We start from the raw sequence: 26,789 nt of genomic DNA, 5'->3' as shown, positions 1-26,789 counted from the left end.
ACTTGGGTTCAATTCCCAACACCTATTTGGTGACTAACAACCATCTGTAACTCCTTTTCCAGGGGTTCCAACGCCATCTTCTGACCTCTGTGGGCATTGCCTGACACAGGTGCACTTACATATACATGCATGCAATATTCAAATCTGCTTTCTTAATCTTTTTTAAAAATGTAAAATAACCTGGTCTGGTGGTGCACACCTCCAATCCCAGCACTTGGGAGGCAGAAATAGGTGAATCTCTGAGACTGGGATCAAACTGGTGTGCATAGAGAATTCCATACCAGCTAATACTATAGGGAGAACTAGTCTCAAAAAAAGAAAAAAAAAAAAAAGCTAAAATAACTTTAAAGTTTTAGTGTTCTCATTCTCATAATTATTGAATTGAGTACAAATTTCTAGTCTAAGAATTGTTTTTTCTAAGAAAAATCTATTCCATTTTCTTTCCGAATCAGTATTTATTGTCTGGTGTTTATGAGCCTTTTAGTACTGTAAATGTAACATGTGTGGTTGTGTGTATATATGTTTGTATGTATCTGGACATGCATATGTGCATATATGTACACAGGTATGTATGTTGTGTGTATTTGTGTGTATGTTTCTAGGAATGTGTGTGTGTTTGTGTGTGTGTGTGTGTGTATGTATTCATACCTGGACATTTTAAGGATTTTGAGATTATGCACTGCAATTTCACAGTAGTGTGTCCAGGTTTCTTTTCCAAACAATTTTTCTAGATATTTTTAGTTTTTCCTTAAAATGGGAATTTTTCTTTTGGAAAATAATGTTTTTATTTTGTCTAGAAAAGAAACTGTTTTATATTTGTTTAGGCAAATTCTTCATTCAGTTTCTTCTTTTAATAGTAAACCCCTAAGTCAGACAATTGCCCCCCCCAGAAAGAATATGTATATATCTTTTCTTTGTTTTACATTCCCCCTTTCAAAAAAAATGATTTTTTGTTGCTAGTTCAGCTATCTTTTCTAGGTGTCCAAGTTGGTCGTTTTTTAGTTTTCTTTTGGCACGAACACTCTTCATGAGATGTGCCCTTCATTAGGTATCTTGAGTGTGCAGTATACACCATTCTCTGTGGCCACACATAGCACAGCAGATCTCTAGAGCCCATCTTGAATAACTGGGACTTAATGCTGTTTTTTGGTAGCTCCCTGTGGCATGTAAGGATCACTCGGTGTTTGATGTGATCGTCTGTGACTGATTTTTTTTGCTTCATTTGGTTTTTATGTAGTGTCCTTCTGAGACTGAATAGTCATTGTGCACATACACTATTAGGGGCAGGCGGCATTCATCTACAGTTGGACATTTAGATCTTATTCTGAAGCTTAGCTAGTGTAGAAAATACCACAGTGTATATGAAAAATGCTGTTCTTCAAGATCCTGGTTTTAGTTCTTTTGGATGAACACCCAGAAGTAGTTTTGGTAGGTCATGTGGTCATTCCATTTGTTTTTGTTATTATTATTATTCTGTTTTGTTTTTGTGAGGACCCTGTTTTCTCCAGTGGCTGCACTATTTTGCATTCCTACTACCAGTGGGTTCAGTTTCTCTATATCCTGGCCAACATGTTCTTTTGTTGTTGTTTAGTAGTCATCCCAGCAGGTGATACCTCATTGTGGTTTTGTTTGCATTTCCTTAATGATTAATGAATTGAACATCTGTATATACCTGTAGATGTTGGCTATTAAATGTCATCTTGGGAAGATAGCTATTTAGGCACTTAGCTCTTTTTTGTTTGGTTGGTTTTGCTTTTGGGTTGTAGAGTCCTTTATGTATTTTAGAGATTAACCTCTTATCAGATATGTAGTTTACAAATATCTCCTCCAATGGGCTGCCTTTTCATTCTTGATTTATTTCTTTTTTTCTGCAAGCACACACTTACTTGGTTTGATATAATTTTCCCTATTTTTGCTTTTATTTGCCAGTGCTTTAAAAAACTGTGATATCTGTGAAGTCATTGTCAAAATCAGTGTCATGAAAACTGTTCCCTATGACTCCTTCTAGGAGGTTTACAGTTGTAGGGCTCATACTTAATCCATTTGGCCTTTTTAATCCATTTGGAATTTGCCTGCTTATTTATTAAGAAGTGGTCTTGCTGTGTAGCTCAGTCTAGCCTAGAATTTATAATCTTCCTGCCTTAGCCTCTCAAGTAATTGGATCACAGATCACAGCCTGACTGAAGTTGTTTGTAGTGCAAACAGATTCAAAGACCAGAGTCCTCATTGTGTGTAGTGTTTAGTTCTTTGTCTTTCTTTCCCTGTTCTTCTGTCTTTTCATTAAAATCAGGAAACTAGCATATAAGTTTTGTAATTTGTGGAAATGAAGTCTCCTAAAGCATATAGAATGTAGTTCATGCACTGATTTTTCAGATTCAGTAGCAATTGTGATTATGCCTATGTCCTAATCACCTAGCACACTGTAGTAGCTAATTCATAACTGTTGAATAAAATGTGACCCCCATTAAACCTAGGGAAAATTCCCATTAGTATGAGCTAGCTGAGTAATTTCTGTGAAATTATAAAATAAAAATTTTTTACAGACTTCTCAATAGAAGAAATATTTTATTAGGTAGACTTTACTTTTCAATGATGTAATGATTCCTTGTCCTCTATAGACATACCTCTCGTAAGAAAGCAACAGGCTTTGCTGCTGTTCATCAACTACTTACAGAACGCTGGCCTACAACACCAGTCAACCGAAGTCTTACTGGCACAGCTACTGAGAGAAATATTGACTTTGAACTTGATATACGAGTTGAAATTGACAGTGGAAAATGTGTCCTCCACCCTACCACGCTTCTGCAGGAGCATGATGATATAAGTTTAAGAAGGTAAGAAAAAATGGCTGGAAAAGTTACATGTAATTTTATGTGTTAGAAATACTGTTCCTATATCATTGTATTACCACAAACTTTCCTCAGTTCAAAAGTGCATATTTTAAAAGTAACTGATCATAATTGTAGTGGTTATTTGATTAACATAAATTTTTTTAAACAAATACATAGTATCCTCTGGCAATTAGAAGTAGACATCTGATTTAGAGTCTCATAAATTTGCCAATTAAAATAGATCTGTAGACTGGAGATATAGCTCAGTGATAGGTATGTGCCTATTATATGTAAGCCCATGGTTTAATCCCCAATAATACAAATTAAACAGTTAGGTAGGTAGGCAGGCAGGCAGGCAGGCAGACAGACAGACAGACAGACAGACAGACAGACAATCCTCAATAATACAAATTAGATAGACAGACTGACCAATCCAGCTGTCTGTCTGTCTTCAGAATTCTTACAACAAGTCTGAATTTTTCAGTCTCTGCCTTTCTAGTACGTACATTACTGTTTTAAATAACACTACAGGGCTCTTGGTTATTAAGAGTTTTGATGCATTCCTAAACAAATAAGAAAGACTGAGGAACAGTTGCACAAATGGCCTGATTATACTGAAATGTTCAGGAAATACTGCAACCTTAACTATTTTTTCATGTAGTTAACTAAATGATAAGGTAAGCAGATTTAACATTAGATTTTGTGTGTGTGTGTCTGTGTATATGCATGAATGCATGTGTGTGCTTTTGTGTGTGCATGTTAGAGGACAACCAACGGTATCAGTCCTCAACTGCTGACCACCTTGTTTTGTTTATATATACTGAATTTTGTGCATTTCATACCGTATATCTTAATCATATTTAAATCCCCCTCTCCCATCTACATCTAGCCCATATTCCCCCACTGGACTTTATGCATTCTGTCTGTCATATGTATTAAGGTCTATCAAGTCAAGTTTGTGTCCCAAATGTCCCTCGGTGTGCATTCATCCACTGGAGCCTGGTTAGCCTATATAGCGTCACTCCATTAAAGACTCAATTCTCCCAGTGATCAGCTGCCATTACTTCCTTGGTTAAGGTTGGGGCTTTGTACCCATTTCCCCAGTTCTGTGCTAGGCTTTTGTCTGGTTTGAACTCTGTACTTGTGTATTCTGTCACCATTGCTTGTAAGTTCATGTAAGGAATTTCCCTGGAGCCTGGAAAACTTTATTTCCTTTTGGCCATCCACCACCCCTGCCTCTTACAGGCTTTTGCTCTTTCTCTTCCCCAGTGGTCCCTAGGTGAGGTTTTATGTAGGAGTCCTATACAGGGACATGCAGTGTACTGTCTCATAGTCTCGACATTTTGGCCATGTGTGGGTTTCTATGTTAATCACCTTCTGTTGCATGAAGAAGCGTCTCTGGTGAGAGTTGAGAGATGCGTCAGTATTCTCTGTACCCCCTGTTTCATTATGTTCTGTGAGCCTTATGTGTAGAGGTTCCATTATAGATATGTCACTTAGGGCTAGACATCTCACAGATACTTAGTCTCTGTGTTTGACCAGTTGTAGAACTCTGTACTAGACTCCATCTTTTACAGAAAGAAGCTTCTTTGATGAGTGATGACAGATATACTTGTCAATAAACAGAAGGGTCCATATTTAGCATACATTAAGAAATTACATTTGTCTAAGAATATGACTGACATAGATTTTTCTCTAGTGTGTATGACCACTCCAGCTATATGTATTGGCTATGTTTACAGTGCCACACTTGAGTTCCCTCCCATTGAATTGGCTTTAAGTCCTATTAGATAGCTGTTCATTACCCCCAAAATAGAAGCGCTGCTGCTGCACCAATAGAGATAGTTTGGCTTTACAGCCGGGGTTGGACCATTGATTGGTTCTTTTACTCCCTTAGCTGCTTATATAGTATCCTCTGAAACTATAAAAGCTAGTCTTCAAGGAAAAGGCTTCCAGGTCAGTTCCAACTCCATTGCTCCAAGTCCTCTGTGTTCAAAGTATATCCTGTCTTCAGCAATAGAGTCTTACCTTCAAGTTCTGGGGGGAAATCAAGGGCTGTGTCAATAGCCTGTGTTATTTTAGGGGTCTCTTGAACTACTATGACCAACAACTTGAAGAGAAGTTTCTCCTGTCTGGCACTGTGTTTCTTGTAATACAGTTTTTTCAGCTGTACACATGTACTCATGTACATATATTGCATTTATATTTTTCAATAGGCTTTGGAACTAATATATTTTCCATACCATCTAAGCATTATTTATTTCTCATCTCTCTTTTCCCTGTCTAGTACTCTCTTCTTCCTCCCCAGTTAAAGTACCCCATTTTTCCCATTTCCCCATTGATAATACCTATCTCCTATTATCCCCCTCTTGAGTTTCTTCTTCCCCTTTATCCTTATAGTTCCTTGTATAGCCCTCCCTTCTCCCTTCACACTTAAATACCCACATTTTCCCCATATTCCCCTTGTTAACACCTCTCCCTTACTGTCCCCCTCTCTTGGGCTCCTTCTTTCTCTTTTTATTTATTATTATTTTTAATTTTATGTATATGCATGTGTTGTTGCCTGCATGTAGGTAAGTGCACCCGTGTCATGCAATGCCCATGGAGAACAGAAGAGGCTGTCAGATCCCCTGGAACTGGAGTTATGGACAATTGTTATATGGGTAACATGTGGGTTCTGGAATTCGAACCCAGGTCTTCTGCAAGAACAACCAGTGTTCTTAACCACTGAGCCATCTCTCCAGCTCCTCCTCCTTTCTTACCTCATGGTTTCTTTCCATTTTCCTGGCTCCTGCTGTTACATCAGGATATATAGTCACATATAAGGATTCTTAGGCCATATGACCTGTCAATTAGAGGAAGTAGGGTATTGAAGTCATCTATTATTACTGAGTTGTGGCTAATCTGTATCTTGAAGTCCTAAGACTTGTTTTTATGAAATTGGGTACACCAGAGTTTGGTGCATATATATTCATGATTGTTATGTCTTTCTGATGGAATGTAGTGACCTTCTTTATCTCTTCTGATTAGTTTTAAGTTGAAGTCTATTTCTTAGATATTAGAATAGCAACTCCTGCTTGTTTTTTAGTACCGTTTACTTGTAATATTTTTTCCATCCTTTTTACTCTAACATGAGTAACATGAGTTACTCTAACATGAGGTAACATGAGTTTCTTGAAGACAACAAATAGATGGATTTTGTTTCTCAATATATTCAACTGTGCTGTGTCTTTTGATTGGGGAGTTGAGACCATTGATATTTAGAGTTATTTGGAAAGGTGTGGGTTGGTTACTGTGATTTTATTTTATGTTTGTGTTCTTAGTCTTATTTTGTGTTTCTGTACTTTATACCTTCATTTGTTTTCTTTCTGTAGCCTCTTGAGTATGTTCATTTTTTTTTCCTTTGGTATTTGTAATACCTCACATATACTCTGTAGAGGCTGGTTTGGTGGACATGAATTCTTTCAGCCTATTTGTATCATGGAAGATTTTTCTTTCCCTTTCAATTATGATAGACTTTTTCTGGGTAAGGTATTCTGGGTTGGCATCTATGGTCTTTTAGAACTGGGAATACTTTGGTTCAGGTTCTTCTGGAGTTTAGAGTTCGCATTGAAAAGTCAGCTGTGTACTTCTGATGGATTTTCCTTTATATGTAACTTACTGATTTTCTCTTGCAGCTTTCAGTATCCTGTCTTCTGTGCCTTTAGTGTTTTTACTATGATATGCTATGGGGGAGTTTCTGTTCTAGTCTTGTCTATTTGGTATTCTCTGTACTTCTTCTATTTATATAGGTATGTCTTTCCTTAATTTAGGGAAGTTTTCCTCTATAATCCTGTTGAAGATCTGGTCATTGTCATTGACCAGAAATTCTTCTCCTCTATGCCTATGATGCATAGACTTGTTTTTCAAATTCTTTGCTTGAGTGGCTTAGTTCTTCAGCTTTGTCATCAAGTCCTGATACTCTGTTTTCCATTACATTCATTCTACTTGTGAGGCTTTTTCCTGTCATTTCAAATTGGCTTATTGAATTTTTCAATTCTATCTTCATTTCCACTTAAATTATCTTCAATATTTCTATCTCCTTTATAAATTCACTTTTTAAGTGCTGAATTATTTTTGTCATTTCATTCAGTGGTATATTCATATTTTCTTGAGCTTCAGTCAGGAGTTTATTCCTATTCTCTTTTATTTGTTTTAGTTATTATTTTTGTTGAAGTCATTGAATTCTTTAATCCTATTTCTTATTGTTCTTTTAAATTCTGCACCCTGGGGTTCCTCTGGTGGTTCTCATTGTAGAACACTTCTGTAGGACTGGTGGGTTTTGATGGGGACATATTATCTTGGTTTTTCATATAATTTGTGTTTTTGCATTATGGTTTAGGTATATGGGTTTCTTTTTGTTGGCTTTGTATCTGATATGAAAATCTAACCTGCCTTTGTTTAGTTGAAATTTGGTTCTGTTTAATATTGTTGATGTAGCTTGGTTTGTTTCTTACAGGGTATGAATACTTATTTGGTCTATGCTTCAGGTTCTCACTTTTGATTTTTTTATTGGTGGGATAGGATGGTTCCAAGCTAACTGGTTAAGAGCTCCTCTAGCAAGGGAAAGGGGCCTAGGCCTAGTTCAAGACTATGGGGATCCAATGACTGACTTCTAGCAGAGTAGTCAAGAGGCAGTAATATCAGAAAGGGCCCTAGGGCCAAGATGGGAATGGGGGACAGGGCAGAGAGGGTCTAACTAGCCAGACAGAGTAGGTGTGATCCCTAGAGCAGGAGAATAGAACTGTTAAGGGTGCAAGCGGGATCAAGATGTAATGAGCAGCATCCGGCTTAGGCTAGTCCTGAGGTCTTGGGAGAAGAGCAGGAAGGAACTTAGGCCCAAGAGGGGAATAGGGACAGCATGGAGAGAGAGAATGTCAGGGCACAGAGGAATCAAGACCCAGTGGGCCAGATCTGACTTACTGGGGTAGACTGGAGGTCTCAGGCAGCACAATCAGGAGGGGGGCCTAGGGCCAAGGAGGATGTCGGGACAGCATGGGGGCCACATGGGGATAGCATGGGGGCAGTGGAACTAGCTAGGCAGCCCAAGCCCGAATGAGGAAAGAAAATGTAGCTGATCAGGGTGCAGGGTAATCAAGGGAGAGTGCACAGGTTCTGACTTACTAGGGTCATCTGGAGGTTTCAGGCAGGAAGATCAGGAAGGGGCCAAGGGCGAAGGCCACGTTGGGGGGAAACTGCTGAGGGTCTAAGTCGCTAGGCAGAGTAGTTATGGGCCCTAGAGCAGGAGAATGGAGCTAATACAAGTTCAGGGGAATCAAGACACAGTCCCACCCACCTTGTTTTTTGAGACAGTGTCTTTTACTGGCCTGCAGTTTACCAAAAGGCTAAATTGGCTGGCCAGTGAACCCTGGGGATCCTCTTGTCTGCACCTCCCTACCCCTGGGATTATAAATACATGCTACCATGTATTTATACTTAAACTCAAGGTCCACATTCTTGCTATGGCAAGCATTTTCCTGACTGAGCCTTCTCTCTAGCCCTTTCTTTGAATCTTTCTTTTCTTTCCTGGTCTAAAAATAAACTGTAAAAGTAAAGTAACAGTTACTGGTGAGTGAATGGGCAGAAATGTGGAGAATAGCAGAGTGCAGGCAGCTGTCACAACAGGCAGTAGAGATTCTCTATTCTGTTTACTTTTTATATGTCTAAAGTGTCTCATGATAAAAGATTTTTAAATCATCTGTCTAATGAAACTTTTATAAAATGAGAGAGTAAGAAACACATTAAATAATTAAAATGTAATAGTGGCGAATAAAAAAAATGACTGGTGGACCATTTAACTGCACCATAATAAACTTCTATTATTCAACTGTTTTTTTTATCAACATGTAAGGCAGTTGTATTTACTTTATCCTAATATGCTTAGCAGTTGTGACCTTAGAAAAGAATAAAGGTAACTGAGTGTGGCTATGCACGCCTGTAATCCCAGTATTCAGGTGATGGAGGTAAGAAGATCCTCAGGCTTCCTAATTATGACCTTGTCACAAACAAAAACAAATGATAAATAGAAGGAGCAAATTACAAAACATACAGCAGCAGCATCCCTCCTGTAAGACATCATCCAATCCAGCTAGAGGTCCTTATCTTTCCTTTTCAGTGTTTTAAATGATTACTTTATTCATTTATTGTCTAAATAAAAGTTTGCTTTGAAATAAAAGAGAAGTAAATGGCTTTTAAAAGATAAAGCATTTTCCTTTTTTTTTTCCCATAGGAGTTATGATCGAAGTTCTAGGAGTTTAGATCAAGATTCTCCTTCAAAAAAGAAAAAATTTCAAACTAATTATGCTTCTACCACCCATTTGATGACAGGCAAGAAAGTGCCATCATCTTTACAGACAAAGCCTAGTGATTTGGAAACAACGGTATTTTATATTCCTGGAGTAGATGTAAAGGTAAAAACCTAGTTGTCTAGTATAAGAAACTAGACTGTTTATAGCAGTATAGCAGTGTTTATTTGTTTATTTTCTACCATATGTGTGTGTGGGTTTTTGGGTTTTGGTTTGTGGGGGGTTTTTTGGTCATTATATTTAAATAGTTTTTCCTATAAAAGCTTGGCAGACAAAAAGAAAAAAAGCACAAATAAATTTGGGCTAGGCATGTTAATCCCATCACTCAGGAGGCAGAGGCAGGTGATCTATGTGAATTCAAAGCCAGCCTGATCTACATAGAGAGTTCCAGGCCAGCTGGAGCTACAGGGAGACCCTATCTCAAAAAGACCAAAAAAAAAAAAAAAGACTTTTTTCTTTTAGATTCTAAAATTATAGAATCTTAGACTTTGAAAAGAACTTTGAAAATGATCTGCATTGACCTTTTTAATTTTAAAAATGAAAAAAAACAGGTACTTCCCAGGTTCTTAAAGCTTTTTGGCAGCCGAGTCTTCAGTTTCCTGAACCACATTGTCTATATTTCATACTATTTCCTCATATGTAAAATTTTTATTTTGAAATTTTTCTTTCAATACAGTTGCATTACAATTCTAAGACACTAAAGACTGAATCACCAAATGCCTCCAGAGGATCTTCCTTGCCTAGAGCACTCTCCAAAGAGTCCAAGTTGTACGGTATGAAAGATGGCACAGCGTCTCCTCCTTCTCCTCCTTTATCTTGTGCTGTCCAGAGCAAGACTAACACCTTACTTCCTCCCCAACCCCCACCTGTACCCTCAGGTATTTAAGAAGCATATACTCTATTTTCTGTCATGTTTTTCTTAATTTTTAGTTATCTTACTTGCTCTGTTGCCTTTTTCAGATTCATATAAATAAATAAAGAAGGACAAAGTCTAAAATACACAAAACCTGTACATGAAAGTATAAGGCAACTACTTGGGACTATTTCTTAAATTTATATTACTTTAGAATATCAATTATTAATAAGTAGTTTACTTAACCACATTTTTAGAATAATGTGTACTTATAAAAGGATAGTTTATGTAGTATAAGCTTAGAAGCTATAATCAGATAGACCAAATTTACACATATGAGATAGAATACACTGGGCCTAACTGTAATCATTAATCATTTTATGACAGCATATGACCCAAAAATTGCAACCTTCGTCATAGTTCCTGTTGATCAGAACCCCGTGAGAGTTTGTCTTGCTAAATCTCAGTTCATAGTCTTTCATGAAGTTTCAGTCAAGATGCTGGCCAGGCCTACAGTCACCTGAATACTTAAGTAAGCTTGAAAAATCTTTTATCATGTCCAAGTCACACGACTGGCTTAACTGGTATCTCGGTCCACTCCATGTAGACCTCTCCACCATGGTGTAAATATTTTCATGACATTTCAGTGAACATCCTATGAATGGCATGATCAAAAGAAAAGCTGACTGAACCTGCAGTGTTTTATAACTTAGCTTCAAAAGTCATATAGGTGAGCTGGAGAGATAGCTTAGTGGGTAGAGGACTGGCTACACTTGCAGAAGACCAGGGTTCAGTTCCCAGTACCCACATCGTGGCTAACAACCATCTGTAACTCCAGTTCTAGGAAGCCAAAGCCCTCTGCAGGCATTGCATGACATGGGTATACTTACATACATGCAGGCAAAACACTCGTATACATTAAATACATAAATAATTTTTAATACATAACACCACTTTTATAATATCTTACAGACCAAGGGAGGGGACTACCCTCCCTTGACTACCAGCAAGGATTATTCAAAGTCACCTTGGATCCAGGTACCATAGCACATGAATGCCACCTTACATATGCATATAAATGTTAGAATTTCCAAGATAGGGCATGTTAGGCTGGGCAAGAATTATTGGTTGAAGTTTGATTTGGGAGTTTCACTTGATATATCAACCCTTTAAAAGGTTCAGTAAAGAATCATGATCATGCCAGGCGTGGTGGTGCACGCCTTTAATCCTAGCACTTGGGAGGCAGAGGCAGGCAGATCTTTGGAAGTTGGAGGCCAGCCTGGTCTACATAGTGAGTTCCAGGACAGCTGGGGCTACAGGGAGACCCTGTCTCAAAAAGATTTAAAAAAAAAAAAAAGAATCATGATCATAATGCCTAGCGTTTATCACTTTTCAATTGAAAAGGCACAGCTGTATCTATTAAGAATGTGACAAGTATTAGTATCCCAGTTATTTTATAAATAGGGGAAATATAGGGCTCATAGATTTTGAATATTCTTCCCAGGTTTATACAACTAATAAATGTTCAAACTGGAGATTTAAGCCAAAGTAAGCTTGGACTTTGTTAGGTATGCCCTACACATGAAGTGCTTAATTAGGAAGAATGAAGGAGACATGCTATCCTGTGTAGAGAAGCATTGTAAATGTGTATAGGCTAAACATAAAGCCAAAAACCATGACATTTCTCCTTACTTTGCACTAAATATTAGTAGTTGAGGAGCAAAAGGATTTAGTAGTAACTAATCAAAAACTTGGCAAAGTATAAAAGTGGAAAGTTTGGATCAAAATTTGTAACCTAGAGCAAGTAAAGATAACTATTGTATTATAAATCATAATTGACGTTTTTATTCTAACATTAATGTATCATTTCTAACAGTCTTTTTGTTTTCTTCTGTACTTACGTTAAAGTACTTCACCTAATTAAACTATCATACAATTCTGATTTCTCATTAGCTTACCATGTTTTATTGAGGTATTTTATTGAATCTCATTAATGAATCTCACATTTATTAATATTCTAGCCAAAGGAAAAGGAAGTGGAGGAGTTAAAACAGCCAAGCTCTATGCCTGGGTAGCACTTCAATCATTGCCAGAAGAAATGGTTATTAGTCCATGCCTATTAGACTTTCTGGAAAAGGCTCTGGAAACCATCCCAATTACACCAATTGAAAGGAATTATACAGGTAAGCATCCTCCTATGTATTTTGAGTATTTTGAGACCTTGTTTCTTAGAAGTTTTTTTTTGTTTTGTTTTGTTTTTATCTTTTTGAGACAGGGTCTCCTTGTAGCCCCAGCTGGCTTGGCACTTGCTATGTAGACCAGGCTGGCCTTGATCTCACAGAGATAGGCCTGCCTCTGCCTCCCAAGTGCTGGGATTAAAGGTGTGCACCACCATGCCTGGCCAAGTATTCCTTAATGCTAGTTAGTGTACATTATGTATTAGTTACTTTTCTGTTGCTGTGATAAAACACCATGACCAAGGTAACTTATACAAGGAAGAGGTTATTTGAGCTTATGGTTCCAGAGGGCTTAGAATCTGTCATGGCAGGGAGGCACGGTGGCAAGAGGCAGCCTGAGCAAAAAGCTGAGAGCTCACATCTTCAAGCACTCACAGGATGCAGAGAGAGCAAAACTGGAAGTGAGACAAGGCTGTGACCTCTTAAGGCCTACTCCCAGTGACATGCTTCCTCCAGTTAGGCCATACATCCTTATGGTTCCATGACCCTCCCCAAACAGCACCACCAATTGACTGTCAAATGCTTAAACCTATGGGGGACATTCTCATTGTAGCACTAGACAAAAACCTGAGAAGTTATCTAATCTTCATTTGCAAATGAAGAAACCAACCTGTGGTGAGGTGTTGAGATTTTCTCAAAGATGCTGTTCGATAATGGCAGAATTAAAGACTGTGGGGGCCCTACATCAATGTGTTTCTTACACTGAAATCTCTTTCAGGCAACAGCATGATCAGTATTTTCTTTGTAAAGTGTGTGATGTGGTGAGAGAATCAGAGTTTAGAAAAATGAGCAGATTTGGAGAGACAATGATGTATAAAATGACAGACATCAAAAGCCTCTATTGTACCTCTATTATACCTCTATTGTCAATACTAGTGTAAGAGGGACCTTCCAGTAGATTACCCTTGACCTACTGATGAAACATAAAACTAAATATTTTAACAGCAGTCAGCTCACAAGATGAAGATATGGGACATTTTGAAATACCAGATCCTATGGAAGAATCAACAACATCCTTAGTGTCTTCCTCAGCATCAGCGTATTCTTCTTTCCCTGTGGACGTTGTGGTTTATGTGCGAGTTCAGGTGATACACATCATTTCAACATCATTTCCCTTTAAACTTTCCTTAGTCACAGTTTCATGGATGTTTAGTATGCCTACTATGGCTTTGAAGAGTTTGCTAAATTTGGAAGTTCATGTAATATTTTGTGTGTACATATACTATTCTGAGTAGTTGCATAGATTTGGGGTTTTCAGATTCTTTAGATCTCATACTTTTATAGCAAAAAATAAAAGTAGGTAAGTTTAAACCCTTTTTTTTTTTTTTTCGAGACAGAGTGTCCCTATAATCCCAACTGGCCTGGAACTCACTGTGTAGACCAGGCTAACCTCCATCTCACAGAGATCTGCCTGCTTCTGCCTCCTGAATGCTTAGACTAAAGGCATGCACCACCATGTCCATCCAGTTTAAATCTTTTGAAAGCATTTCATCTCTTTATTATTATGGCACCCTTAGCTCTTACATGACATTTCTTTCTATTCAGACTTAACGTATAATTAACAGAGTAAATGGTAGTACCTTTGATGGAGTTTATATAGTTTTAAAATACTTTATTCTTAAATGCAGCCCTATCAATACACCTTTGAGAATATATATATTAGCCTGAGATTGAATCCATTTATTAAGGATTAGAAAACTACCTATATCTAAACTTCAAGTTTAGTTTATCACTCAATTAAAATTTTATTATCAGTCTCAAGAATAAGAAAATTACTGGTGGCCATCTGTTCCTTTTATTTCTTACAGTAACAATTTGACCAAAAGATCTTCAGTCTGATACTCCAGAGTTTTGTACTAACCTATGTTAAAGGTCTGATGAAAATATAATGTAAATACTTGAAGATTTACAAAACCTTTACTAATACAACAGTGTTTTCAATTTTTTAATATGAGATTACTTCCTTTAAAAGATTTGATTATTAACAAAGTAATATGAGCATAAATGTCAATGGATCTTCAAATATTTAGCTTGTTTTTTTTAGACAAGGCGTCACTCTGTATCTCATGCTTTATGGAATGCACTATATAGCCTAGGTTGGCCTCAGACTTGCAATAATCTTCCTGCTTCAGCTCCCTGAGTGCTGAGATTACAATGAGCCTTCACACCTGGAAAATACTTAGCTTCATAAAAATTATACCATTTTGTTAATACATTTTGGTTCATATATCCTCCTTCTGTTTTAGAAAGCTATGACATTAAATTTAATCCTTTTTATATGTCAGATGATTAAATATAACAGATTTGGTATATGTGGGTTGAAATGGAAACTAAATGTAACTTTTATAACCTAACGTGAAATTTTTTAACCATGCGCCTAGAAATACTTTTTTCTGCTTTCTGGTTGTTTTAGCCCTCGCAGATCAAATTCAGCTGTTTGCCAGTATCTAGGGTAGAATGCATGCTGAAGCTGCCATCCCTGGACTTGGTGTTTTCTTCAAACCGAGGAGAACTGGAGACTTTGGGAACTGCTTATCCTGCAGAAACCCTATCCCCTGTTGGTAATGCTCCTCAGAGTGGAGCAAAGTCCTCTGCTAACAAAGCTGGAATACCAGGTATAGAAGCATCTTCTGATACAGAGCGAAGTACTGTTTTAAATATATTTTGTTGTTTATGTATACTTTAAATTCTCCATTTAGAAAAGGAGAATATTTGAGAACTTGGACTTTATTAAAAAAAAAAAAAAAACCTGTAGTAAACCAGTTTTAAGTTTGTTCCATGTGTTAGTAGAGCATGAGTCCCTTTTAGTTTATATTTTTAGCTCAACAGCAATTAAATAGCATTCTAGTGTCAGCTTGAACATACATACTAGAGGCACTATGATGAGAATGCTCACAATGCATGTATCCAAGTACTTTTGGATGTTTTATGTCAGGTTAGATTTATATTTTAGGAACAATGAGTTTTATAAATGGAAAATAAGAGACATGCTATTATAAAGCTCTCTTACCACTATCAAATTTGTATCAAGTAGCTTTTGTATTTTTAAATGATTAATTTTGCTGACTACTTCAAGGGTATTTCATGAAAGGTTTTGTTGTAAGATATAGTTGAGGATTTCTTGTTGAGGAGGCACTCCTCACTAAAAACTCTGTGCCCTTACATCATATAGAGACACACATGTAAATGATAAGGCTATTGACTATTGAATGAGAACTGACAATAGAACTGAAATATTATTAAAACAGTGGTTCTTAGTCAGGGGAAGTTTTATTCCTAGTGTTGTGATTTCACAACTGAGAGGTTTTAGCTAGAAACTTGTGGGGAAGCTAGAAATGCTGAATAAGCATCCTACCAACCCTGAAACTTCTTTCTCCCAAAGAATTATTTGATCTAAAATGCCAACAGGGCCAACATTGAGAACATTAGAGCAAAATAAATAAATGAAATCCTAAACTCCAGTTTTTGAGAGAGGGGACGTCAGTAGAGGGGCCGAAAATCAGCCCTCTGATTTGGAGACAATTCAGGTATTACTTCTGCTCTGTGTTCATGCTCACCTAGTGAAATTTAGGCTTCCCCTATAAACAGATTTTCCCTGTTGTGTTCCTTAACTGTACTTAACCCAGCTGTGGGATTCTTCCACTGAATGTGTCCAGTGAAGTGAAGAACTAGAAAACTATGTTAGATTAATTATGACTTAATAATGGCTTTAAAGGAGAACAGAGTATCTAGCTGTGGCTTAGTGTAAATTAAAAACGTGTCAAAGTCCTCATTTTGATTTTCAGACTTTAAGTTTATTGAACTCTTAATGTTTGAGTGTTTCCATTTTATTTTAAAGTCGTGTTAAGTTTTGAGAGCATGTTAGTGACTGGCCTTGTAGACTTCCTTATGGCTGATGATGCTGGGGTTTCTCATGTTCACTATAGGCTCATCAGGGTTAGGCAGCCCACTTGGCCGAAGTCGACACAGCAGCAGTCAGTCAGATCTAACCGGCTCCAGCAGCAGCTCATCTGGCCTGAGCTTCACCGCATGCATGTCTGACTTTTCCCTGTATGTGTTTCACCCCTATGGCGCAGGGAAACAGAAATCTGCTGTTTCTGGCCTCACATCTGGATCAGGAGGATTAGGTATTTTTTCACATTTGTGTCTTTTGCATTTATAAGCTTTCTTCTCATAAACCACATTACTTTTAATAACATCAAAAACTCTTTGTATATTTTCCTTTTGATAATATCTATTTGGTCCCTACATTGTAAATAAATATATAAAGCAAAGTAATTCAGATAAATTGATTATATAGGATCTAAAAAGTAAGAATGTTTGCTTAATGATTTGCATAGCATAATGCCTTAGGGTCACAGTGGTTTCTTATACTGCGTATCTAAGTGTATTACCAAATGACTTTGGACAAGAAATTATAGTCCATAAAAAGTAAACTTTTAAAGTGTATAGGTTATGCTCATTAATTTAAAATGAGGTTATTAAACCAGTAATAAAGACACATATTCTAGTTTTCATTGTTGGAATGTAGTTTTCAAAATCACAACTTGAGTATATAGGTGTCAGCCTACTACACTATTATAAGGAATGCTGGCGCTCATGCTGTCCTTAAATTTTCCTTAACTTTATCTTGTTTTGATTGGTGACATATTACAATATACTGGATAATTTTTATATAAATAGTTGTGCATGAGTGAGTGGCAGGGGAGACTGTTTACATATGTGTGTATACATATGGGTGTTTTTGTTGTTTTGTTTTTTTTCTTAGGGAATGTGGATGAAGAACCAACTTCAGTCACTGGTCGAAAAGACTCACTTAGTATAAACCTCGAGTTTGTAAAAGTGAGTTTGTCTCGGATAAGACGTTCAGGAGGTGCCTCATTTTTTGAAAGTCAGTCTCTAAGCAAGTCTACAAGCAAAATGGATACTACACTAATAAATATATCTGGTATTCAATTTTATAGTTTTTTAATTAAAATATTATTAAGAATTAAACAGTGGGCTCTGTTTTCAACAGTGCTTAAGTATTAAGAACATTTAACATCAAACTTGGTGATTAAAAAAAAAGTGACTGACCAGCCCACAAGACTGTCTCAACCCAGGCAGTCAATACTAGAATATGGTTTCTTCATAAACATATGAAGGACAAGAATATGCTAAATTAAATAGTTTGAAATTATTCTTTTCTTTACTACTTCTCTACCATAAATTCATAAAATTTATGACTTTCTCTGTTCATCAAGTTGTAAATGCTTTCAACACTAAAAAGTGATGAGTGAGCTTAAAATTTTTCTATTTTACATTAGAAGGTCTTGGCTTGCTAGTTCAATAGCTAGTTATATATGTATAGAAAAGTCATTTGTTTTCTTTAGATTATAACTTAAGTATTTAAAATTAAATACATATAACCATTTTGAAGAATTCAGGGTACTAAGTGAAAACTTCCATAATTACCAGTTTCACAATTACGGTATGTTCCCTTAATATGATATTCATTTAACAAGCATCTTAAGCCTATGTTTTATGGTGAACTCTTGCCAGGCACTCTGCAGATTACTAGTGCGAGCAGACATGAATATGCCAAGGTCTCATATGTGGACAAATAAGTCATACTGCAGGGTAATAAATGCAGTGTCTTTAAAGAGGAAGAAACAATAATTTTTTTCTGTGAGAGATCAGGTAGGCCTTCCCAAGGAAATGATATTTTGGTCATAATAGTACTAATACCACACATCATTTCCTGAGGAATATTCTTAAAAGTAGCAGCATGGTATTCTGTGTGATAGAAACATCCAGAATGGACGCCTCTGGAACATATTTTGGCTCTTGCAGCAAAAACAGGGATTTAACCAAACATTTGATTGTACAGAATACATAGAGCCAGAGGAAGAGAGACATGGTGAAAGTAAAGATATTTAAATAGATTAGGACCAGATTCTGGAGAGACTCATATACCAAGCAGAAGGATCAGATTCAGATCCTTCAGGCAGTGAGAAGCCATTAGAGATTTTTAAGAAATGAGATAGTGATTCAGATTGATGTTTTAGAATGAGTTGAGGAACCGAGGGTGGTTGTGCTCACCTTTAATCCCAGCACTTGGGAGGCAGAGACAGGCAGATCTTTGTGAGTTCAAGGCCAGTCTGGTCTACATAATGAGTTCCAGGCTAGATAGCTGGGGCTACAGGGAGACCCTGTCTCAAAAACACCAAAAAAATTAAAAAGAAGAAAGAAAGTGATGGAGACAGGGAGAGAGGGAGGAAGACAAGGAGAGAGGGTTGAGGGTACTACAAAAGATGGGAGGGGAAAAGATGCTTGAGGCTTTTTAATTGTATCAGCAATACTGAATGAAGGTCTGAATTTAACAGTTAAAAAGGAGAAACGGGCTAGAGAGATGGTTTAGCAGTTAAAAACACTGGTTGTTCTTGCAGAAGACCTGGGTTCGAATCCCAGCACCCATATGTTACCCACATAACAACTGTCCATAACTCTAGTTCCAGGGGATCTGACGGCTTCTTCTGTCCTCCACGGGCATTGCACAACACGGGTGCACTTACCTACATGCAGGCAATACACTCATACACATAAAAAAAAATAAAAATAGGGGCTGGAGAGATGGCGGTTAAGAGCACTGACTGCTCTTGCAGAGGACCCGGGTTTGATTCCCAGCACCCACATGGCATCTATGAACCATTCTTAACTCCTGTTTCAGGGGAATCTGAAGCCCTCTTCTGACCTTGGCAGCATTGCAGGACACAGGTGCACTCACGTACGTGCAGGCAGTACACTCATACACATAAAATAAAAATAATAAAATATTTCTAAAAAATAAATAAAAATAATAAAATATTTTAACAATAAAATAAAAAGGAGAATCAGGAATAATTTCAAGAGAGAGAGAATCCACAAGTGCATGTGGAGCAGTAGAGGATAAAAATGACTTTGAGCTCAGATGATTTGGGGTTGGGGGTGGTGAAACTACTACCTTAGATATACAATAAACTAAAACAGGAGTAATTATAAGGACCCATCACTGGAGAGTCTGGAGTCAGATGCCTGCTGGACCCCTGTGGGTTTGGGCTTAGGCTGTCAAGGCACAGTGCCCAGGGAATCACTGGCATGTCAGGACAGGAACAGGAGAAACTGATAACTGGACAGAGCAATAATAGAATCCCAGCTTTCCATCACCCAAGAAAAGAACATGGAGCTAATGGTTTTACAACACATTGTTTCTGTAATTTGTAGAAACATAAAGTCACTTGTTAAATACAATTTATTCTGGTATTTTATGGGTTAAAACAGTAAGCATAATTCAGCTGTATAACATCATGTCTGATAACTACCATATAAAATATTAAAAGTTTTGGAAGTCTGTTCTAAGCTCTGACAAATTTTATTTCTGTATCAGCTGTTTGTGATATCGGGTCTGCCTCATTTAAATATGATATGCGCCGACTCAGTGAAATTCTGGCATTTCCAAGAGCCTGGTATAGGAGAAGTATTGCAAGGCGCCTGTTTCTTGGAGACCAAACTATAAATTTGCCAAGTAAGCTTGTTATGTAATTATAATTTTCTTTTAATTTTGGTTAAAATAGCACGATATATGATTGATAACAAATTTTGTCTTATCTTTATGAACTGTATCATGTTATTCATTTGTTTATTCAAAATAAAAGTATCTATTGAGTCCCTCTAGTGTGGCACGCAATGGGCATGCCAAACAAACAGCTTACTCTGAAGGTTACCTTCCGTCTGACATTTTATGCCATAATAATTTACTCTGTAATTTTTGTAAATTTGTAAGTGCTGAAATACATCTAGCCATTGAAGTTAATCGTAGTTAATTAAAGCATGGAAAAAAGAAAATATTAAAAAACATGCTACTGGGACTGGAGAGATGACTCAGTGGTTAAGAGCACTGGCTGCTCTTGCAGAGGACCCAGGTTTGATTCCCGGTACCCACATGGTGGCTAACAGCTGTCTGTAACTCCAGTTCCAGGGTATCGATGCCCTCTTCTGACCTTGGTAGACATTGCAGGACACAGGTGTAACTTACATACATGCAGGCAATACAATCATACACATAGGAAATAAATAAATCAATCAATAAATAAATAAAATAAGAAATAAAGTATTTTTAAATAAAAGAAAAGAAGTGGCATCTGGATGAAATGACTTTATCACTTAGTGATCTTACCTGCGGTTTTGATTTTGTTTTGTTTTCTACTATTGTACTAGCATCTGGTCCAGGGACACCTGATTCCATTGAAGGGGTAAGCCAGCACCTTTCCCCTGAGTCATCAAGGAAAGCTTACTGCAGGACCTGGGAGCAGCCAAGTCAGTCAGCCTCTTTTACCCACATGCCTCAGTCACCCAACATGTTCAATGAGCACCTGAGCAGCAGTACCATGTCACCAGGGACGGCAGCACAGAGCCTCAAATCCCCAGCTTCTATAAGGTCAAGAAGTGTGTCAGACTCTTCAGTTCCTCGAAGAGGTAACACTGCTTTTGTTATCATTGGCCCTCCAATGTTCTTAATATAAAAGTCTTACTTACTCTCAGATTTCTGCCCCAAATACAGGAGATGAGTGCTTGGAATTTTTATAAGTGGGGTGCGGGGTAAGGGAACAACACAAAAGCTCTTAGGTACCAAACTCTTCAAAGTACTGTGCACAGAGGTCTAGTAGTTTCACAAAGGAATGGGAAGAGAGAAGTCACCATATTGTCAATGTGCTCGGTATAGTCCAGGTGCTTTTAGGAATATTTCTACAGCATCTCAAAAGATGCTTTGATATTGAAAAAGCTGATCTTTATATTGATTCATTCTTTTATTTAGTCAATGTTTTTTTATGGTGCCAATTTTAAATAGTTTTTATTTAAGACATTGCATTTTCCTCTTACAGTGCTCATAAAGTGCAATGTTATTTCCTTCTCTGGTGCACATGTTCCTTATTCAAGTATTAAGAATGCACAGTAATTTATTGTAGCAGTTCAATGTTAAAACTGCCACAGAACTTGCTAAATTTGAGTCCTTCAAATATTTTATTGTGGAACAGTGCTACATCTCTATTTGGATTGACTTTAATCAACCTCTTCAGTGGTGGGCCCCAAAGAAGCACCACCAGAGGGACGAGCTCTGCCACTAGGGAAGCCCCCAGGCATTCCTCCTGGTATGGCACCGGCACTCTGGTACAGCTTGGTAATGTGGGGTTGCAGGCTCTCTCCAGATCTTTCTGCTGATGCTCAGATTCTTCCTTCTCACCAGTCTGATTCTCATCCCACCAACTGATGATTTCATTATACTTGTTGAGAATCTTCTGTTTGTCGTCATCATTTTGTTCAGCTCTCATGCTTGGTATTGGCCTTGTGTTTGTGCCTGGATGTATCTAAATGAATGTTACAGTTCTTGTCTTAGCCAAGATTAAAGTATAATGAGCAAAGGCAGTACTTGGTTTACACACTGAGTAAGTAGACACATTCCAGGCACCCAGCCAGTTTCTGCATTTCAGAATGTTCCATTGCCTTTGAGTCTCCTGTTTGACAGCAGCATTATAGGATTTTCTTTCTTGTGAAGGAAATGTTAGGATGGTGAATTATCTGTGCTGCTGTATTCCATGAACACCAAATACCTTCATCTCAAATAGAGGCTATACAGTCATACCAGCTTTCCAGAAGCAAGACTGCCAGCACTTAGTAAGCACCAGTAAAAATGGTAACTGTCGTCTTAGAGGCAGTGTGGCAACTATTAAACATTAGGTTCTAATACAAGAATATCATTTTTACCTAATTTTAGAGAAATTACTAGGTTTTATTTTGTAATAAGCTTGGTATTTTGTGTGAATGAATGGGTATTTGATTTTTCTGTCTTTAGATTCAATTTCAAAAACATCAACTCCTGTTAACAAATCAAACAAAGCAGCAAGCCAACAAGGGACCCCATGGGAAACACTTGTCGTGTTCGCCATCAACCTGAAACAACTGAATGTTCAAATGAACATGAGCAATGTCATGGGAAACACAACGTGAGCTATTCAGATATAAAGAGAATAGATTTAATAACATATGTAACTTTTCTAAAGAATATTATAGGTCAAAATCTTTTGAATGCAGAAAACTTTGAGACAGTAAATACTATAGATAAAAAGATAGACTTTTTATTCTGAAAATGTCTTAATCACAAGGATACAGTAATGCAAAACAACACATGAAATGTGTTCTAAAGAAGAAAAAAATTAAAAGCAAATATAATTTTCTAGCTAGGAAGTTTTAATATTCAAATATCTACCACATAGTTTTATAAGAAATGTGTTGAGCTAGCTATGGTGGTGTCTGCCTATAATTCCAGCAGTCAGGAAGCTGTGATCCTCAGAGCATCATTTGAGCTCCAGAATCAAAGGTCAACTTCAACAACATAGTGAGACACTGACTCAAAAAGAGAAAGTGTTTCATTGTCGTACTAGACCTTCTACTTAGTCTGATTTAACTACTTTTTAAATTTCATGATGTTAGTAACCTCTTATGTACAACCTTTTTCCTTTTTTAGTTGGACAACTAGTGGTTTGAAAAGCCAAGGCCGGCTGTCTGTAGGAAGTAACCGTGATCGAGAGATTAGTATGTCTGTTGGTCTGGGAAGGTCACAGTTAGATTCTAAAGGAGGAGTAGTTGGCGGAACCATAGATGTCAATGCTCTAGAGATGGTTGGTATGTTGAAATTTTATAACTCACTAACATATCCTCAAACATTATATAGGAAAAATGTTTCTTAAATAAGTTTTTCCCATAAATATTTCTGTGGAAAGTAATTGGTTTTTTTCTATTTTAGCTCATATTTCTGAACATCCCAATCAGCAACCCAGCCACAAAATTCAGATTACCATGGGTTCCACTGAATCGCGAGTTGATTACATGGGCTCAAGTATCCTCATGGGTATCTTCAGTAATGCTGATCTTAAGCTTCAGGATGAATGGAAAGTAAACTTATATAATACATTGGATTCAAGCATGACTGATAAAAGGTATTGCTTTCTAAACACTTTATGTAACTGCCCTTAGCATTTTTAATATTCAGTTGAAAAAAGAAAAGTAGTTTATGTTTCCTTCAGACTGATTTTATATTATACAACTAATGCAAATAAAAAAACTAAGTAGGGAAGACAATTATTCTTTTATTTTTTTAAATATTTTATTTATTTTTTTTATGTGTATTAGTGTGTTGCCTGCATGTATGTGAGTGCATCCGTGTCGTGTAATGCCATGCAGGTCAGAAGAGGGCTTTGGATTCCCCTGGAACTGGAGTCAAGAACAGTTCGTAGCCACCATGTGGGTGCTGGGAATCGAACCTAGGTCCTCTGCAAGAGCAGTCAGTGCTCTTAACCACTGAGCCATCTCTCCAGCCCCTTATTTATTATTTTTATTTTATGTGTCGTGCAATGCCTGTGGAGGTCAGAAGAGGGTTGTTTGATCCCCTGGGACTGGAATTGCAGACAGTTGTTAGCTGTCGTGTGAGTGCTGGGAACTGAACCTGCATCCTCTACAAGAGCAGCCAGTGCTCTTAACCACTGAGCCATCTCTCTAGTCCCTATTCTTATACGTTTTATATCTTCTGTGTGATTTTTGATCTGATTCTGTTTCATGCTCTAGTGAGATTTTTGTGCATGGAGATTTGAAGTGGGATATTTTCCAAGTAATGATATCAAGATCAACTACACCAGACCTGATAAAAATAGGAATGAAGCTCCAGGAATTTTTTACACAACAGTTTGACACCAGCAAACGAGCTCTGTCTACCTGGGGACCAGTTCCGTATCTTCCACCCAAGACAATGACAAACAATCTAGAGAAAAATTCACAAGAGCAACGTAAGAATTACAATTCAACATTGGTTTATTATTTGTCTTCTGTGTGTGTTATATTCCTAATGTAAGTAATCATTTATGTGCCATATTTAGAAAGTATCTTGTAGGCTCTCCGTCCCATCCACTTGGCAGAGAACAGACTTGCATCACTGCTGATAGCTGCCCTTCAGGAAAACATCGCTTTTTACCCCTCCTGCCACAGCTCACCTTCAGTGTACCATTTCTTGAGAGTATTATATTCTGGTTTGGAAGTCAGGATAATTAAGTCTGGATAATTTAGAAATTATAATCTATTTATTAAGCAACAACCGTCTGCTTAGGCACTTTCCTACGCATAAGAGATACAATGGTACATAAATCTCCTACCTCATGAAATTCACATTCTAATGGGGAGAAGGAGACTATAGTTAATGACATAGATGAGATTTCAGGTAGAGTAAAGTGATAACTAAAAACAAAGCAAGGAAAGGATTTAAAGAAGGCTAAAGTGGAAGAATGTTGTTTCAGGAAAGATGATGGCTTAGCCTTTTCTGAATTTTTAGGGGAAATGAAAGTGGATAACTGAAAGAACTAAGATAAGATCTGGGGAAGAAGGTACTTGGCAGAGAGGGCCATGGAAGTCTAAATATCCCATTATTCCTCACAAATTTGGCTTATCTGAGAATCATAGTACAGGTCTGTAATCTCAGATGTGTGGGAGACTGAGGCAGGAGGATCCCAAGTTCAAGGCCTGTCTGAGCTACAGAGAGAGACTGCAAGGCCAGCCTGGGCAACTTATTTTAAAACCCATTTCATCAAAATGAAAAGATAAAATGGTCTATGGATTGTAGTTCACTAGAATGGTACTTCCTTAGCATGTACCGGCCCCTAGGTGGATCCCCAGTACACAGGCAGGTGCTGGAGGGGGATGAGAAGTAAGAAAATCATTAAGATGGCCTGTGGCTAGAGTAAAATGATCAGTAAGGGAAGCATTAGACATGAATTCAGAGATAGCGGCCACAGATAAGACTTTTTTTATGTGATGAGAAAATACTGGAGAGTTTTCAAAACAATTGATATCATTTGGTTTACCTTGTTTTAAAATATCTTATTCAAAGCATCACCATAGCTATTACATAGAGATCAGACTATGTAAGCAGTGAGGAATGGAAACAAGGAAGATGTTGTCGGAGTCCCAGCAAGAATTGTTGGTGCCTTTAAACTTAGGGTGACATGTTAAAAGTACCAAGTAGTAGTCAGAATGAAGATAACGCCTTAATCATTTTTTTTAATCACAGAAGTAATACATGCACATTGAAAGCAAACTATAGAATTCAAGCAAAAATTGAAACATTACATTCTTCCCCTGAATCATTACCATGAAACAATAGAGCAATCTATCTGTACACCTTCTGCCAAAGTATGATTTACCCTCTTCTATTTTGCCAGTTCTCTCCTTTGGCTTTCAGGAAGCATTCAGATGTCATTACTGACCCAAAAGTACCCTTTGCAAGTGATTTGTCCAAACCATGTTCAAAGTTTAAATCTTGTTGTTTTCTTCCTTTGCTTTCTTTTAGTTTGGTGTAGTTCCTTTTTGTGTGACTGCACTTATTAGAGACCCAACCAATTATTGGCAGAACACCCCACTCCTGGATTCTTTCCAGTGGCTTCCTTGTGATCCCATTTTCTTACTCTTTTTATTCTTATATTTTAAACAGTATTATTAGCAGATGTAATTAAATTGAGGATGCTTTACAAAATACTTGGTCTAGTTTTTTTTTAAAAAAAGTCCTTACTGTGAGAAACAGTCACTAGATTTAGGGAATTATTCTAAAGAACTTAACCATTTAAACACAAAGTTGGATCTCGGTTGAGAGGTATGGAAAACAGCAAACAAGGAATTATTGGAATAAGTAAAAAAATCTAAACATGAATTCTGTGATTGAACTTTAGTATGTATCTGAAACACCTGGAAATCTGTCTTTATATTTGACTGAGAATACTGAGGAATGAACTCAGCACTTCACAGGTGCAAAGGGAATTCTCTACCACTGAGCTATATTCCCAGCTCTGAAAATTCTTTTGAAATACAGACCTGATAACTGTGGGTCTGGGGTAGACTTTAGAATGTGCATTTCTAACAAATTCCCAGGGTGATGCTGATGGCACTAGTCCTCTGCTGACCTTAGTTTGTGTAAGTAGTAAAAGTATGCAAGAGTAAAACACAAACCTACAAACCCTTCATTCCTGTTCTGCTTCTTGACTTGTGAAGGATTAATATTACCTGGTTTACAGTTTTTTAAGTTATTGTTTAAAATTTGGGTTGTTGGCCAGGGTGACCAAAGGGACTCCCAAATAGTAACCCAGCATAGAACTGGGAAAATGAACAGCAGACCCTAATCTTATCTAAAGGAATATTAACAACTGATTGCTGCTAGAAGAGGAACAGCTGACCCTCCTAAAACAAAGACCTCTAGATAGGCTGACTAGATTCACCAGAAAGGCAAGTAGTGGGGATTGGCTGGGGTGCCAACAACACAGCAGACAGTAGCAGGGATATCAGAGTATAGGGGCTCTAGTTGGGGGAGGGAGGCTATGGGAGGGTACCGTCTGAGAAGTGGGTGTATAGTTGAATAAGATGGTTTGGGATGTTCTGTGTGATACACACACACACACAAAAAAAAATCAATATA

The 26,789-nt window shown here is 37.4% G+C and overlaps 1 protein-coding gene across 13 annotated transcripts in view; it reads left to right on the top strand.

The window, feature by feature from the left end:
- The window catches only part of Kiaa1109 (KIAA1109 ortholog), a 249,263-nt gene that overhangs the window by 212,633 nt on the left and 9,841 nt on the right, over window positions 1–26,789 (top strand). For 10 of the 13 annotated variants that reach the window (XM_029554129.1, XM_029554128.1, XM_029554130.1 and 7 more), the window contains 14 exons: window positions 2,619–2,834; window positions 9,100–9,280; window positions 9,852–10,053; window positions 12,050–12,211; window positions 13,211–13,350; window positions 14,679–14,880; window positions 16,192–16,392; window positions 17,034–17,213; window positions 19,671–19,808; window positions 20,501–20,758; window positions 22,134–22,284; window positions 22,806–22,963; window positions 23,085–23,277; window positions 23,903–24,120. In XM_029554129.1, the coding sequence (XP_029409989.1) occupies window positions 2,619–2,834; window positions 9,100–9,280; window positions 9,852–10,053; window positions 12,050–12,211; window positions 13,211–13,350; window positions 14,679–14,880; window positions 16,192–16,392; window positions 17,034–17,213; window positions 19,671–19,808; window positions 20,501–20,758; window positions 22,134–22,284; window positions 22,806–22,963; window positions 23,085–23,277; window positions 23,903–24,120 (2,600 nt within the window). The remainder of the gene's footprint in view (window positions 1–2,618; window positions 2,835–9,099; window positions 9,281–9,851; window positions 10,054–12,049; window positions 12,212–13,210; window positions 13,351–14,678; window positions 14,881–16,191; window positions 16,393–17,033; window positions 17,214–19,670; window positions 19,809–20,500; window positions 20,759–22,133; window positions 22,285–22,805; window positions 22,964–23,084; window positions 23,278–23,902; window positions 24,121–26,789) is intronic. The other 3 variants (XM_029554135.1, XM_029554136.1, XM_029554131.1) reach the window with 2 other exon arrangements.

Source organism: Nannospalax galili, unplaced genomic scaffold, assembly GCF_000622305.1.
Source record: "Nannospalax galili isolate Female #2095 unplaced genomic scaffold, S.galili_v1.0 scaffold64, whole genome shotgun sequence".
In the NCBI taxonomy this organism is placed as follows: Eukaryota; Metazoa; Chordata; class Mammalia; order Rodentia; family Spalacidae; genus Nannospalax; species Nannospalax galili.
The sequence above is the reverse complement of the archived record's forward strand: the minus strand, read 5'-3'. Positions and strand labels throughout refer to the sequence as shown.